At 43.4% G+C, this 15091-nt stretch overlaps 2 protein-coding genes across 10 annotated transcripts in view; one reads left to right on the forward strand and one right to left on the reverse strand.

Annotated features, from left to right (window-relative positions):
* Nucleotides 1-425: 425 nt before the first annotated feature.
* The window catches only part of LOC113585040 (gamma-crystallin M2-like), a 39447-nt gene continuing 24781 nt past the window's right edge, over nt 426-15091 (forward strand). The window contains exon 1 of the mRNA XM_027022325.2: nt 426-2371. Coding sequence (XP_026878126.2) covers nt 2165-2371 — 207 coding nt within the window. The 5' untranslated portion in view covers nt 426-2164. The remainder of the gene's footprint in view (nt 2372-15091) is intronic.
* LOC113585041 (nuclear factor 1 X-type) overlaps nt 5698-15091 on the reverse strand; it is a 91082-nt gene continuing 81688 nt past the window's right edge. For 6 of the 9 annotated variants that reach the window (XM_035534888.1, XM_035534886.1, XM_035534885.1 and 3 more), the window contains 5 exons: nt 13443-13574; nt 10845-11014; nt 10180-10327; nt 7784-7872; nt 5698-5941 (listed from right to left, as the gene is read on the reverse strand). In XM_035534888.1, the coding sequence (XP_035390781.1) occupies nt 5927-5941; nt 7784-7872; nt 10180-10327; nt 10845-11014; nt 13443-13574 (554 nt within the window). In that variant the 3' untranslated portion in view covers nt 5698-5926. The remainder of the gene's footprint in view (nt 5942-7783; nt 7873-10179; nt 10328-10844; nt 11015-13442; nt 13575-15091) is intronic. The other 3 variants (XM_035534892.1, XM_035534891.1, XM_035534890.1) reach the window with 1 other exon arrangement.

Here is a 15091-nt window from a genome sequence, read left to right on the forward strand (position 1 = left end):
ATTTTCACCATATATGCACCAGTGAATGAATCTTATCTGATGCCTAAACCTCAGATTGATTTGCACTGATATCACTGGTAGGTTTGTATATGTACAGCACTGATAAAATCACTGGTAGGTTTTATTTGTGTGATTTTATGATTCCAGTTCTTATCAGGGAGTGAGTGTCAGACAGTGGGCTCAGTCGAATATTAGGACCACAGCCACACTTTTAAAAATATGTTGTATCATAAATTGGGCTGGGTTTTTGTTTTAGTAAAAAAAAAAAAATCCTGAATGTATATATAAACATATATGCAGCTGAATGCAATACACAAGTGAAAATGCTCTGTAAAGCACCTGGTGAGATTATGTTTACCTTGGACTACACATAAATAGTTAGAAATAGTCCTTATTTTAGAGGGAAAAAATACATTCCGGTGCTTTTGTACAGTCAAGAACATCATTTATTCAACCAGTTGCTGCTCTTTACAAACTGTTTTTTATTCTTTATAATGGAAAAGAATCTGTAGTTAACATGCACATTTGCCAGTGGGCTCTGGGGGGCCGCTAGCAGAAATAGCCTCTTTTGGAAGTGCAGGACACCAGGATCCACTAGGGGGTGCTATTACAACATGAATCCTGTAGATGGGATTTACTCTTTAAGGTTCTGAAGCACAGAAACCTCTGGCAGCGTAAAGCAAAGCAAAGCAAAAAAAATATTACAAAAACAACAGACAGATAACATGAGGCAGTTAGAAATGTATTTGAAAGCCTATACAGACAGACTTGTGCCATGATGGGAATCTGAAGTCTTTGTTGAAACCAGATGTAGAGAGTTATGCATTGGTCCACAGTAGTACACATGATATGTTTTACATTTTCTGCTGTAAGACCCCTGTAAAAATGGGCCTTTTTATGATGGGCAAAAAGGTTGCTGAACTGACGTATATTGAATATTCTGAATAAAACAAACACAACCTAATTGTATAAGTGTATAAAGTGTGACCCATGTGAGATATTTGAAGGTTTTACAAGTGCATACTGCCTCATACTTATGTCTGGCTATAAGGTGCTCTCAGGAAGCCTATAAGTATCTTAAAGTAGTTCTACAAAAAAAGAGGTGCTTTATGTACTTTTAAGGGTCTAAGGTTCCCTGGGAAAGAATCTCCTGGACTATACCCAGACAGAAAGCCTTAAACCAATTTCAGATTAAGTACGAAATTGAACTAAAAACAAATAAATTAGGGAGATAACCCCGCTTTCAGGGGATTGTACGACCTGGTATCCTGTACTTACACCAAATTTACTGGTGTTGCAAAATTACCCATTAGCCAAAAAAAATAGTCTCACCCCTCAGCCCCACACAACCTTATTACCCCCAAATAATGGAACATCCACAACAAAAATCACAACCCAATAAAAAAAAAAAAAAAAAAAATATTCCCCATCGGTCATCCCACAATTCCGTTAGCGCTGGCTGGCCCTTTATTATGCTGACCTGAGATCAGTTTTTCTGTTCCTAGGGTCTGTGTTGGAGGAGCAGAGAAAAAGGAGCCAGTCTGTACTTGGAGCTGACCCCACAAAGCCCAAGGGTCCACACTTCACTTACACTAGCAGTAGATTGGAGAAGCTGCAGAATGGGACAGATCCGTATGGCACAGCAATAAGAAGCATACAGACAAAGAGAGTTACCATGAGCTGAAGAAATTCTGCTCAAAAGGGGAGAAAAATAAATGGGTTCGCATCTCTTTTTTTTCCCCACCAACCCTTCCACCAGAGGGGGTAGGAGTGAACAGGGTGGGAGCAGAACAAGGTAAGGCCGACATCTTTTACGACTTCTCCAGTAACGAAAGAGAGTGGGAGACACTGAGAAAAACACAGAGGAAAAAAGAGAAGTAGCAGAATTCTTTTTTTTTTTTTTGCCTTTAACTTTTTTCTGTATTGAACAATAAAAAGAACTAAATCACATCCATTTTCTGTATTACTATATACTATATATACGGCTTCGAAAAGCTTGAAAAAAGGAAGGCGGTAAAATGGGGTGGGAATTACACTTTTTTTTCATCGACAATTTTAAGAATTGGGCTCTCGTGTTTTACAAGATGGAGTCTGTGAACAAAAGGCACTTTGAGGGGAACAACCTTTAAATGCTCGCTGACTACGACACTACGTCACAAGTACGATGAAGGGTCATTTACAAAGGGAAAGTGTTCATATGGGCACAGCAGGAGACGGAGCCCATCTGAGTGTTATTCTTCAACGTGATTCAGTCTCTGGAACGTTCCTTGTCTTCCAAGAACCTGTCTGCACCGAGAATAATTGTCTAAAACTACAAGAACTTCTACAAATACTTGGCTCACGTTACAACATTTCTGAAATCATCACCAAGGTAACACACTTTGCTTCTGAAGTACTTTTTTCTTATTTTACAGTAAAAAAGTATGACTTAATGATGATGCATCCCCAGTTTAAGGTGATCTTGTCTCTGAACGTAAAGGTAAGTGAGCATGTTAATGAACTGGAAAAACAAAGACTGTTTTTGGTGGTGAGTGAAAGACTGTCAATGTACTCTGCTTTGAATCCTTTTTGATAATTGATTTCTTATTTTAGGAGTTTAAGGAATTAAAAGTGGAATATTTCTTTTTTAAAGGTTGAGGTAAAATGCCTTTTGTCACAACCTAGAAAAATACGAACCCTTCCCCAAGTGAGTACAAAAAAGAAGAGAATTAATGCATTTCCTACCAACTGTCTGAAGAAAAACAGTCTTTGTTTAGTATTATTCCCATATGGTAAACTCAACATACTTTCATATATATGAAACAAGCACCAGCGTCATATCTTAATACATACTTATTTTGACAAGTTGTAAAATTGTTCCTTCTGCCCACCCTCCCTAATAGTTTAAAAACAAAAGATTTCAAACAAAGCATTAAAAAAAAGGAAAGGTAAATGAAAAGTTAAAATAAAAATTAAACTCCCCCCAAATTTACAAAGATTGGGATACTGTTCATGGCCCTTGAGTTTAGAGTCCAGGACAAGTGGACTTGAAGAAAATTCAAAAGTTCATTCTTGTGTTTTTAAAGTTTTCATACAGACTAACATATCCACCCAACACATTGCACACAGCTCACGCTAAAAATAGCTCTTTCTTTTCACCAAATACTAATACTTTCCCAACAAAGAAACCCTTTATTTCAATGACTTCTATGGGTCACCTGTCTGTTGATGGTAGTGTGGATGACTCCACCTAGAGGCCTGGGGTGGCTGAACATACATGATGTACATGCGTCTTTGTAGACTGGATGATATCACTGACTGGGGAGAAAAGTCAAAAAAATAACTAGACTGCCGTATTTCATAGAAGAGCTACTATACATATTTCCATATATATACAGCACATATGAGTATGATATGAAGTCTGCATAATATATATTTATAAATGTGACGTTTCCAGTCTCCTATGTTCTGGTTCTTGCTAAGCCTTGATACATATAGTACATTAATGCTGTAGCTTATACACGGAGCACAGACCCTGAATTCAATGCCAGACAGGTTGCATATAGAGGGGAATACAGAGGCACTTTGACACATGGTTGATGTTGGATCAGAATCCTAATTAAGCTGTGTGCTTTGGAAGAGCGAAGAAGGGGTGGGCAAGGAGCTGGTCTCAGCCAATGAGAATCCCTGACATGTGACTGACAGCCAGGCAGTCCAGTTATTTTGTGATATCAGTGGTTTTGTATGTATGCAGCGATGCTGGGTTATGATAGTAATGCTCTTACTGGTTTGTTTATATCTTGATTAAATAAAAGGATCGTAATGGAGTAAGATGGCCTGAAGTGAACGAAAGGTCCCGCTGTTCATTTTAAGCTTTTAGTTGTATGCTGTAATGCAATGTTTGTGTGTGTGTGTGTGTGTGTGTGTGTGTGTGTGTGTGTGTGCGCGCGCACACACACTCCATTCAGAATTAACTGTGAGGATGGCCTATATCAGTTCTATCTACATTTGTGGGATGAGCCAAAATGGTGGCGTTAAGGAGGACACTGTAAACATAACTGGCAACTGCCAAACCAAAACACAAAAACAACTTGCACAGAGGAAATATGAACAACTTTTGACCTGGACAGGAAGTGAACAATGATGCTTAGTGTGACCAGGCATGTGGATGTAGTATGAATGAAGGTGGCTGTTGTTATAGCAACAACCCCAAGACTAGAACTCACAATAGTGGTGGTGATTTTATCAACTTGTTATTGTTTTTGGGGGAGAAATATTTTTCTAGAAACTGCAGGGTCTATTGTTACTGTAACGTGTGAAAGCAAACCTGAACGCTAAACTCACATGCAGTTACATCTGCTGCCAAAATAAACCCCGATGACACAAAATAAAACCAGTTCAAACAAGCTAAAATGACAGTGGAGAAAACTGCTGTAAAATAAATACCCAAAATGTCAGCAGACAACGGTAAAATTCAATCCCTTTACTGAAGATCCTAATGATGTTAAGATACTGAAACAGTAGCACTGAAACAGAAGACCAGTGCTACACACTGCAGTGGCGTGTGCCATAAACCCTTCAAAAATGCAGCATAGAAACTTCTATGCAATGACTCCTCATGTCATAGCCTTACGGCTGAGACCCAACCAGTGGAAGCGAAGTACACACGGTGAGTTGTGACAATTCTATTTATGCATTTATAAAGGCTTTATAACAAAGTTTATTGGCTAATGCATCACTGTCTTCAGTTTATTGCTAACACTGAAATTATTGTGGTTAACTGATAACCTAATGACAAACGGGTGTGTAAACTTGATTGTAGGTGTTCCGATATATGTTGGGTTTTTTTTCTCTGTGCTGTATTGCTAGAAGAGTTGCTTTTGTGTGTGAGTGTGTGTGTGTGGGGGGGGGGGGGGGGGTTGCCAAGGCCACCTATTATGTTCTGACAGCCTGCTTGCCAAAAGGAAAGAAAATAAACCTTTTGTCCCAAAGCTAGCTTGCCCTGTTCCCAGTACTGATCACAGTATTCTGACCCCCCTCATAGAACGAGGTCAACGACCTCAAGTCGTCCATTATCAAATTTTAGCTTGTATAGTGCATTAGATATGTGTATGGGATAAACTGCGCACCGAATGTTACCTTTGCGTTTCCCTGTCAGTCTGTTGCTATATGACAGGTATAGTCACAGGTTTTTTAATAAACGTCAAACATAATTGGACATTATTGGCCATCGTAATTGGAAAATCCAAAGCAGAAAGTGCTGGTCAGAACAAATCAGAGTGATGCAAACAAGTCCAATCGGATGCATGGACCTGAGCATGTTCAAACCACTGACGTAAGGGTCATGTTCAGATGAGGTGGTAGCCAATCAGAGCAGAGTATATGGGTGACAGTTCATGGTGGAGTTCTGATTCATCATTTTCTTAATTTTCATTGGACATAAAGTATTGCAGTTACTAAATTTGAACCAATCAGCTCGAACTGTATAAATGAACAAAGGCTTACTCCATGCTGTGTGATTGGTGGATGACTGAAAACAAATAAAATAAAGAATGAAAAGATTGGTCAATATTCAGGTTGCCTTGGTAACATTATGAAAACGTAGGGAGATGTCTCTGATTCATCCATTATGGAATCAAATTTTTTTTCCTGATTTCCAAACATCGTCCATTCCTGGTGTTTGTATTGTTGTTTTCCAGTTTCCTTTTTTTTTTTTTTTTTTTTTTCCTTTTTCCAGATTTTCAGAATCATGTAGAAGTTTTCCAGTTTTTGAAAAATCACAAGGAACATTCCTCATTCAAGGGCTTGTGCTGATGGTTTTAGGATCCGCGCAGATCAAGTCGATCGGGGTGGGTGCGAGTGATTTGCTAATAGTGGTCCATACCTAGCTTTGTGTTTTCCTGTTTCAGTTACAGACTTGGTGTCTGTATGTATCAGAAAGATCGTGTCAAAGGAACCAAGACTGAAAAATAGCAGAAAAAAAACAACATAATTAGTTCATAAGTTAGTCAATGCTGTCCACCAAGCATTTTTAAATACAACCACTGTTAACAGAACTGCTGGAGATCAATCTAATTCCACTCTACTGAGTTCCACAGTGAAATGCGCAGATCTCGATGTGCTTTGAAATGTAAAACCTCTCCAGAACTTTAGGCCACTTGTGTTGTGACTGCATAGATTCAAGGAACTGCACTTCACCACATAGCAAAGTGCAACGAGTGTCTTTTAAGCTTTTGTGTGCTATTAAGATTTGCTTTGAAACACCTACAACATTGCAGAAAGGTTTTCTAGGGGAAGCAATACCCAAGTTGACCACAAGGGTGCGAGAGAAGCCAAGTTACATATTCACATTTCACTATGGGGCAGTATATTTGATCCAGTCCCCCAGACTGTCCACGTTTTCGATCTATCCCAGCTCCCAGTATAACTGCACCAGGTATCCAGTCCTCTTAATTGCTTGCTTCAGGTGTCCTGGGAGCTGAGCTGAAAACGAATGGATTTGCCTTTCTATGTTTATACTAGGATTTGTTTTTGGTTTTTTTTCCATGTTTACTTTAGGATTTTCGTATAATGGAGACAAAGGAATGTGTTGATTTCTGTGCCACAGCAGAACGACAAATTGGAAAGTTGGTGAAAAGGTTAAGACTCTGCAGGGACTGACCGGCTTGTTGGCAGGTCTGCACTACTGCGATGACGTTTGCACTAACTGGTGGTCCGTCTGTGTGTCTGTCTCTCTCCAATTCTTGGTTGTGTCCAGTCTGCCCTTTTCTCTTACGCCCACTCCCCACCAAGTTCATGTTCAACTGCCTATGACATCATGTCTGGTTGCTGGGGGCAACCAGACAGTTGAGACGTGACTCTTTCTCTCTGTCTCTCTCTCTCCTGCTCTCGTCTTCTCTTTCTTTCCCTCTCTCCCCAAGCAGTTCTTTCTTCCAGAACTTCTCTTCCTTCCTATGTCTTTTTCTCACAGGACATGAAAATCTGACAAGTTTATACTGTCCAGCACTTGTTAGTGAGTGTCCATCTGGTATCTATCCCAAGTCTTTCTGTGTATACAGGTGCATGCGTGTGGCGTGTGTGTATGTGTGTGCGTGTTCGCATTTGTATGCTTGCATGTCTGTGTGTATGTGTGAAAAGCTGTGTGTTTGGGGAACTTTTAAAAACAGCAAGGGGTTTTGTAAAGTATTCTGTAAAATATCCATCCAGGTGTTCATAAAACCTCACTTTCAACAGGCCTGTGCTAGAGAGAGAGAGAGTGCGACACACACACACACACACACACACACACACACGCACGCACACACACACACACACACGCACGCACGCACACACACACACACACGCACACACACACACACACACACACGCACGCACACACACACGCACACACACACACACACACACACGCGCACACACACACACGCACACACACACACACACACACACACACACACTGCCTGCACTGAGGGCCTTGGTGCTTAACTGGTGGCTCCTGCAGTTTTATCTCCAATGACAGACATGCAGAGGGTGGAGGAGGGTGGAGCTCCGCGGCTGCGGGCCAGGCCCACGGCCCGGGCTGAACCAGGAGCTTCCATAGCCCACATCTGGCTTCTAGTACACCCCTCCACTGACCACAGGCAAGTGAAACACAGCGCAGTCAGATTTATGTGCTCTGTGTGTGTGTGTGTGTGTGTGTTTTGGGAGGGCTGTATTTGAATAGCATGTTGTCAGGGCATAGCGATTTATAGATCATGTTTCTGGAATGGTAGTGGTGTGTGTGGGAGAGAGAGATGTGTTTTCATACCTGTGTCTGTTGTGGGATGTTTAGAAAGTTGTCCCGTGCTCCGATGCCGACAAACCTGTTGGGAGCTGTGGAGCTTGCCGTGGAGTATGCTGGACACACGCACACACACACACACATACACACACATCAAACGCACATGCACACAAAAGTCAGTGTTTCTGGTCATTTAACAGAGCTCTAGCAAAATAATAACTTCATCTATAGTACTTCAATGGCTTTGCAGTCTGAAATATCATTAATGTTGTAGCTGTAAACTATTCTCTGAACCTTGTTCTTGGTTTAATTAGGGGCAGACACAGTAGTTTTCTAAGAGAAAATCATGTCTGACCTAAAAAATTGTCTGACCTTAAAAAAGGCTTTTATTTTAGTGTTCACTTATTAAAGTCCTCAATAACTACTGATGAAGCATTTATGAATTTTGGTGACACGGGTGAAGATAGGAGCCATCAATCTGTGAGCACCGTGTTGATCAAATTCAGGGCAGCTGTAGACACTGGACTCCAAATTCAGACTAAACATGTCAAAAAGATTTTATTTGGGTAAGCCTAAGGAGTACTGAGAGAAAAATGAGAGGAGAAGAAATGTATGTATGCGTGTGTGTGTGTGTGTGTGTGTGTGTGTGTGTGCGCGCTCATGTAACTTTTCAAGTATTTATGTGCGTACACATTTATGTAAAGGCAAGAAAAACTAAAGTAGTAAAATATAAAAGCAGAAAAAGACAAAGATAGAAGGTTCTGGAATATGACCAAATGCAACCGTACATATATACAATAAGAAACAAGTGAAAGAGAGCGGGTGAGAATGAGAAACAAATCTTAAAAGAACAGTTCAGGTGCACGGAAGGAATGGCAACATGAAAACAGAAAAGAAAGAAAAAATGGTGGGGTTGTTGTCTTACAGGCCTTGGGGAAGGGCTCGTTCACGCTGACTGTCCCTTTGCTCCTCCGCTGGTACGGCCCGGACACCCTCAACCCCCCCCCCCCGGACACAAACCCCTTAACATGGGCACATGGGGCTAGCGCAGCAGCTCGGCAATTGCCCTCTTCCCCGCTCCCCTGTTCACACGGGAGAGAAAAGCCGCTCTATGTCCCCTCCCAAGGGTGGGCCGGAGAATAGCGACAAGCAGCTGCACCGTTGAACGTGATAAGGTCACTACGTTTTAAATGAAGTAGCACCCTCAATCAGCACCCTGATTGGACGCGGTATTTATTAATCTATTACATCATGCAGCTACTGGATGGAAATGACTCACGGAGGTTAGTGGCTGCTAACGAGACTACGCTGTTTGCAGAGAGCCGTCGGTCGGCGAGCGTCTTTTGTTTATCGCTTGAAATTAATAGAAGAATTGACATCAGTCGTGGCAGTAGCGTCTGCCTTTCCTACTCTTCTGAGGTAGCTTGTTGTAGTCGAAAGTCGCTCCATTTTCTCTGAAGGACAGTTTTAAAAGTAACCTGCCCAACACTGTCCACTCCACAGCAAACTTTGTGTTTATGCCGGCTGCGGCCAGCATGACCCTGCGCTGCCGACTCCAAGCCCACTCGCTCAGCGCCTCTCGCACGCACACGCAGCCTAAACCCACTCCTGCCACTTCCTGACCGCAGAGATGCAGACCGTAAATTCACTGGACTTTGTGTGTTGTTTTTTGTCTTTTTTTGTTGTTGTTGTGTTTTTTGTGTGTCACAGTAGCGTTTAATGGCACTGTGGGAGTAAGAGGAGCATTGTGTTCATTTATTCATTAATTCGTCAATTTATTGTTTGTTTGCGCGTTACAGGAGTCCACGCCAACTGCCTTGAACTGGATCTCGAGAGCGAGGCAGGGAGGATAATAAAGAGAACGATAGCAAACAAAATGGAAATACAACAGACAAGAGATGCGTGTGAGATGGAGAAGTCAGAACTTTATAAGCAGACCTTTTTGCTTTGAAATGTCTTTTTTTTTACATTTTGGAGTTGCGAGATCACTTTAGTCTAAACTTAGGCAGTAAACTACAGCCAATAATGACAGTAAAATCAGAAAAAAGGAATAAACCGGAAAGAACTCAGTGAAAAAACTAAGAATGATGGAGAGAGAGAAAAAGAAGATGGAGAACAAAATCTAACCTTTTTGGCTCTAAAGGATAAAACATTTTGGCTCTATTGTTTAAGTTTACAAGGACATTTACTGCTTCCTAAGGTGAAGGGTCATGGGTCAGAACACTTTTCGATTTGAACAAGCCATTTAAATGAAACCGAGCTACTTTCCTAATTGCCTTGTTGCACCACTTTGTTTTTGGATCACAGAGGGCTTCTAATCTTCTGTTTATTTATTTATTTTTAAAAACTATTTTAAACAGCCCTCATTCTAGGGGGGTGGCGGGTGGGGCATGAAGAGGCTCGGGAGTCTGGGCGTGACTTACAGGGCGATGTGGGTGAGCCGAGTCCCCCGTCGGGGTGTGTGGGGCTGGGTTTGGGGTCAGGCAGGGGAAAGGGAACCGGCCGTGCCACCGGAGGAGGTGGAGGCAACAGGAAAGAGCCGGTCATTTTGCCCTGACCACTCCCGTTAGGCTGCAGACACACACACACACACACACACACACACAGAGTGAGGGATGATGGTGTAACACACATGTGTGCGTCACACACAAACACACACACGCAGCCATGCATTCAAACACTCATGTACCAGGTCAGAGAATGAGTGCATGAGGAACAGAGGGCATGGATGATGATAACGTCTAAAGTAAAAAGGGAGAGAGAGACAGAGAGAGAGAGAGAGAGAGAGAGAGAGAGCGTGAAATGCTCTGATTAAGTCATTTGCTGTGCAGAACAGCAGAGAGTGTGTTCAGAGACTGAGCAGCAATGTTAGATAAAGGGTTAGATTCAGTTCTGAGGAGCCGGTAAGGCGTGTGCAGAGGATCACCTGTGCATGCAGCTGGACATGCCCTGTGTGTGTGTGTGTGTGTGTGAGAGAGAGAGAGAGAGAGAGAGAGAGAGAGAGAGATAGAGAGAGAGAGAGAGAGAGAGAGAGAGAGAGAGAGAGAGAGAGAGAGAGAGAGAGAGAGAGAGAGAGAGCGCGTGTTACCTGAGTGCCAGGCTGGCCTGTGCCATCAGCGCAGACAAACTGCACAAACTCCTTGAGCGGGTCCTGGTGGTGGTGGTAGCGGATGGTGGGGTGGCTGAAGTAAGGGCCCGACTGCTGGATGATGGATGGAGAGGGAAAATGAAGGGCTGAGGCAGAGGCACGAGGACTCCCTGAGAGAGAGAGAGATAGTGGGGGAGTAGAGAGAGAGTGAGAGAGAGGGAGAGAGAGAGGGAGTAGGGAGAGAGAGAGGGAGTGGGGAAGTAGAGAGAGAGAGGGAGTGTGGGAGGTGATTGAGGGTAGATAAGAAAAGGTTAAGAAAATTCCCACACTTGTAATGAATCATAGCTGCAGAATGAGTGTAATAAAAGTGTTTTTAATTAAATATTTGAGTGTTCGTGTGTGTGTGTGTGTGTGTGTGTGTGTGTGTGTGTGTGTGTGTGTGTGTGTGTGTGTGTGCGCGTGCAGGAAAGTAGTAAAGCTTCTCCTTCATTAGTCCTTTCTCTCGCTCTCTCCCTCTCTGACTCCCTCCATCTGTCAGTTTCTGCTGTCTCTCCCTCTCTGACTCCCTCCATCTGTCACTGTTTCTGCTGTCTCTCCCTCTCTGACTCCCTCCATCTGTCACTGTTTCTGCTGTCTCTCCCTCTCTGACTCCCTCCATCTGTCAGTTTCTGCTCTCTCCCTCTCTGACTCCCATCTGTCACTGTTTCTGCTGTCTCTCCCTCTCTGACTCCCATCTGTCACTGTTTCTGCTGTCTCTCCCTCTCTCTGACTCCCTCCATCTGTCAGTTTCTGCTGTCTCTCCCTCTCTCTGACTCCCTCCATCTGTCACTGTTTCTGCTGTCTCTCCCTCTCTGACTCCCTCCATCTGTCACTGTTTCTGCTGTCTCTCCCTCTCTGACTCCCTCCATCTGTCACTGTTTCTGCTGTCTCTCCCTCTCTGACTCCCTCCATTGGTCACTGTTTCTGCTGTCTCTCCCTCTCTCTTTCTGCTGATCCTTTTATCTATTTACATGAACCAGTCCCAATCACACACACACACACACACAAACACACGTGCCTGCGTATTTTCCTTGCAAAAATACCACAAAGCAAATACACACAAATTCTCTCTTACACAAAGAACACATGAATACCATAAATGGTATTTTTTTATGATCTTTGAGAGTCAGAGAAGTAAATAACAGTAGCTTTCTCTCATTCACCCACTCTCTTGTGCTGTCAGCTTAACATAAATACTGCATATGCATGAAACAAACTTTCATAATCAAATCCACATTATAATCCACTTAAAAGGGAACCGCTCAGATTCCTCGTGACCTTTTCTTAATTAGCGCACTCCAGCTACAGTCGGACCCGAACGGATTGCAATTCCTCGTGCGTGGTTGTTGTTTTTTCTTTCCCCGTGGCCGTTGGTTGGGATTAAATGTCTGGGAACATTCTGGGAACACTGAGACTGTGGAGGAGAATTAGGAATCTTTCCCTACTGGGTCGAAACAGAAATATTCTCTTGCCACCCTCTGAGAGCGTGGTCTGTAGTCTAGCACGCCGATACTTTATTAACCGGATTGTCACGGCGTTTCAGCGGCTTTGCACTCGCCAGCCCAGAAGGAGACGATAAGAGTACATTTTCTCCTCGTCCACCCCCCCACTCCGACATTTGTTTTTGTTGTTTTCTCACCCTCCTATTCTGTGCTCTGGCAGTTTGAATGACAGCATATCTGTAGCTTATAAACACCAGCAACGATCCCAGCGACTAATTATAAAAACCGAGAGACCAAAACCGCTCGGTTTTAGCAGAGACTTCAGGTCGTGCATCAGTTACGTATTTTGACACGTTATGTTATGAATGTTCCTTCCTATCTCCCAATCTCTTCTTTGTAAACCGCAAATAATCTCCGAGATAAATCACCGGGGAGTCTTAACTCAAAAGTGAAAAATGAAATGAGCATGTTTGGCAAATAGCGACGCACTTAAACTCCCAACAACTGGTGTCTAATGCACACTGTCTTGCAAACAGCTGAGTAAAATAACGGCCGACCACGGCGTAGCTTAGATACCATTTTGAGAGCGGTTCAAGTGTGCAAACATGCTCACTAAAATGTGTACTTTACGATGAAATATAAAACAGATGCTGCAGCTCAGAGTCTGATGCGCTGGGAAACAAAGACCATACACTTTAAGACTATGTGCTGTGACTCAACCACTCACTGTTAATCTCTTCTGGCGAGAGAATGTGACACTTGAAAGAACAGAAAAGCGTCACAGAGAGGAGAGAGAGAGAGAGAGAGAGAGAGAGAGAGAGAGAGAGAGAGAGAGAGAGAAAGAGAGAGAGAGAGAGAGAGAGAGAGAGAGGTGAATGACAGAAGCATTAGAAATAAAATGGTGAATGGAGTTAGATGGAAATCAGGGTGGATGGAGAACACTTGTGATGGTGTATGTGATTTAGACATCCATACTGCTCCACACAGCTCTACACACTTCACTGCTGGCTCACTCACTCACTCACTCACTCACTCACTCACTCACGTTTAACAACTTCATTTGAATGGGCTCCTCCCTACGCTGCTAATATAATGCAAGGGCGGGGAGGGGTCTCACCTGGTCTCACTCCTGCCAGCATGGGCAGTGGGTGATGTGTGAAGGCCATGCGGGGGGACCTCGTCTGAGCCGACAGAGCGCCGAAATCGAATTTCCCCGTCGGCTTCTTTAGAGACCCGGGAGAGGACAGCCCTGCCAGAGACCACACGTCAACAACAACAACAACAACAACAACAACAAAAACAAACAAATAAACAAACAAAAAACAGATAACAACAACAGCAACAACAAACACGCACCATGACTTCCCTAACAATCCTCTCCACTTGCGGGGCTTAAATCCCCTCAGGCATGACCACAGCCCTAGTAACTCACCAGGGACGGTCATAGGCCCAGCCCCTCATCACACATGGGCACAGCACCTCGTCAGGCAGGGCCAGAACCCCACCCCCTTAATTAGAATGGCCGCAGCCCCGCCCCTCATCAGGTAGCCACAGCCCCGCCCCCTCGACAGGCATGGCCGCAGCCCCGCCCCTCATCAGGCACATCCACAGCCCCGCCCCCTCATCAGGCACATCCACAGCCTGTATCCTGGTTTTTAGCACAAGGTCCTTTTGGAAAATGCCGTAACAGCAATGCTTCGAGACTGAGGCAGGGAAGAATGCCACAGGGTGCAGAGATCTCTGCGGGGAGTTTGGGGTCGCCAGCCCCGCCTTGTGGCTTTTAAAACGCCTGTCCTGCTGCCAGTCACGGCTCGGCAAATTAGGAGGAAATAGTAAACTTGCGAACTGGATAATACTTGTATTCGAGCAAATGGGCACATAATGGTTTGCTTGTCTGACCGACTGGCTTTGTTGGCCAAGCAACCTGTTTAGTTCAGTCCCAACACTCAGTTTAAATGTTTAAATGTATCTGCTGTTTAAGGGACTCTTGTCACAGATCATTTAAACTGCCAGTCGTTCTGTTTTTATTATACCTGGCTGGACATACACAGACTAAACTGTCCATTTCTTCATGAACTCTCTATTGTACATAAATAAAATGCTTTTTGGTTTATTCTAACTTGGTAAATCTCCATCAAAACTCAAAACTCTCTTCCAAACACTGAAACCTCTTGTTACAAATCTTTTTTTTGTTGTTTTTACTGTATTCCAAGTATCCTAGCACATTATAGTATTACGTAAGATGCTTCCTAGAGCTCATTTATTTATTCATTTATTTACAAGCAACAGCAACACACTTTCCAGTCTTGATTAAATTAGAGAAGCACAGTTACAGAGCAGTGTAGGCCTTCCTTGGGCAGTGGGGAAGTGGTTTAAGTTTTGTTATAAAGTGACTGTCAGATGTCAGCTTTAGGGTCATGCACAATTAAAAATAAATGTAAAAAAGAAACCACGAACCGATCCAACAGCCAGCATATCTAAGCTATTCTTGGACTGCACTACTTAGTGTACAAGGCTGTGTCAACAGGCCATTGAGCAGCTGCACCCGCACACCGCCCAGTAGAGCATGACGGATGGGGGGTAGAGATGAGAAATGGTGGATATTATGTGTGTGTGTGTGTGTGTGTGTGTGTGCGGTGGGGGTGAAAATAACATGGCGAGGTGAGAAAATGTGGGAGCAAGTGACAGGACCGCACTTCAATGGCAGATTATCAAAACTACACACACACACACCAAACATGGCTCAAACCGAATCTTGGCATGGAG

The sequence above is a fragment of the Electrophorus electricus genome, chromosome 16, assembly GCF_013358815.1.
Source record: "Electrophorus electricus isolate fEleEle1 chromosome 16, fEleEle1.pri, whole genome shotgun sequence".
Lineage (NCBI taxonomy): Eukaryota > Metazoa > Chordata > Actinopteri > Gymnotiformes > Gymnotidae > Electrophorus > Electrophorus electricus.